Source organism: Cynoglossus semilaevis, unplaced genomic scaffold (genome assembly GCF_000523025.1).
Source record: "Cynoglossus semilaevis isolate Cse_v1.0 unplaced genomic scaffold, Cse_v1.0 C19027374, whole genome shotgun sequence".
In the NCBI taxonomy this organism is placed as follows: domain Eukaryota; kingdom Metazoa; phylum Chordata; class Actinopteri; order Pleuronectiformes; family Cynoglossidae; genus Cynoglossus; species Cynoglossus semilaevis.
In genome coordinates, this window is record NW_007588340.1 from 1 (window position 1) to 774 (window position 774).

At 53.1% G+C, this 774-nt stretch overlaps 1 protein-coding gene across 1 annotated transcript; it reads left to right on the forward strand.

The window, feature by feature from the left end:
• The first annotated feature begins 6 nt into the window (after positions 1-6).
• Positions 7-740, forward strand: LOC103399412 (C-X-C chemokine receptor type 3-like). Its single transcript, XM_008338106.3, has one exon. The coding sequence runs from the start codon at positions 13-15 to the stop codon at positions 670-672; it is 660 nt and encodes a 219-aa protein (XP_008336328.1). The 5' UTR covers positions 7-12; the 3' UTR covers positions 673-740.
• The last annotated feature ends 34 nt before the right edge of the window (positions 741-774 follow it).

Below are 774 nucleotides of genomic sequence, written 5' to 3' on the forward strand. Positions count from 1 at the left end.
CATGCCGCAGCGATGTTCTCGCGCAGAACCCCTAGGGTCGTCCAGGCGAGCTGCTGCGCGGTGTGGCTCGTCTCCATACTGCTCTCCATCCCTGACTGGATCTTCTTGGATGCCATCCATGACGACCGACGGGAGAAAACGGAGTGTGTCCGCGACTACTTCAAGTTTGACCCCGAATCAGTTGGAAACTGGCGAATGGCGTCGCGCCTGCTCTACCACATACTGGGCTTCATTATCCCGTCGCTAATCTTGATCTTCTGCTATTCCTGCATTCTCTACCGGCTGCGCTGTGCCACCCACAGCCTGCAAAAGCAGAAGGCCTTCAGGGTCACCGTGTCTCTGGTGGTGGTCTTTTTCCTATGCTGGACCCCATACAACATCACGTTGTTGGTGGACACCGTTCAGACCGGCAACGCCACCAATAGCTGTGGCGCGAGGAACGCCGTGGACAAAGCCATGGTGGTAACCGCCTCCCTGGGTTATCTCCACAGCAGCCTCAACCCCGTCCTGTACGCGTTTGTGGGAGTGAAGTTTCGACGTCAGCTTCTGGGCATTTTCAGTTCTCTGGGCTGCAAGAGGAAATCAGCTGCCAAACTCAAATCTTCCTTCATCAGCAGGGGGAGTTCTTTGTGGCCGAATTCTACCGACAACTCCAACTCCATTGTTATTTGAGTCAAAAAGACTTCCGGGATATTTTTTGGACAGAGGACTCGAATCCATGTGTTGCTCCTTTTAGGAGTATTACATCAGAGGTGGAAAAAGTACTGAAAAATG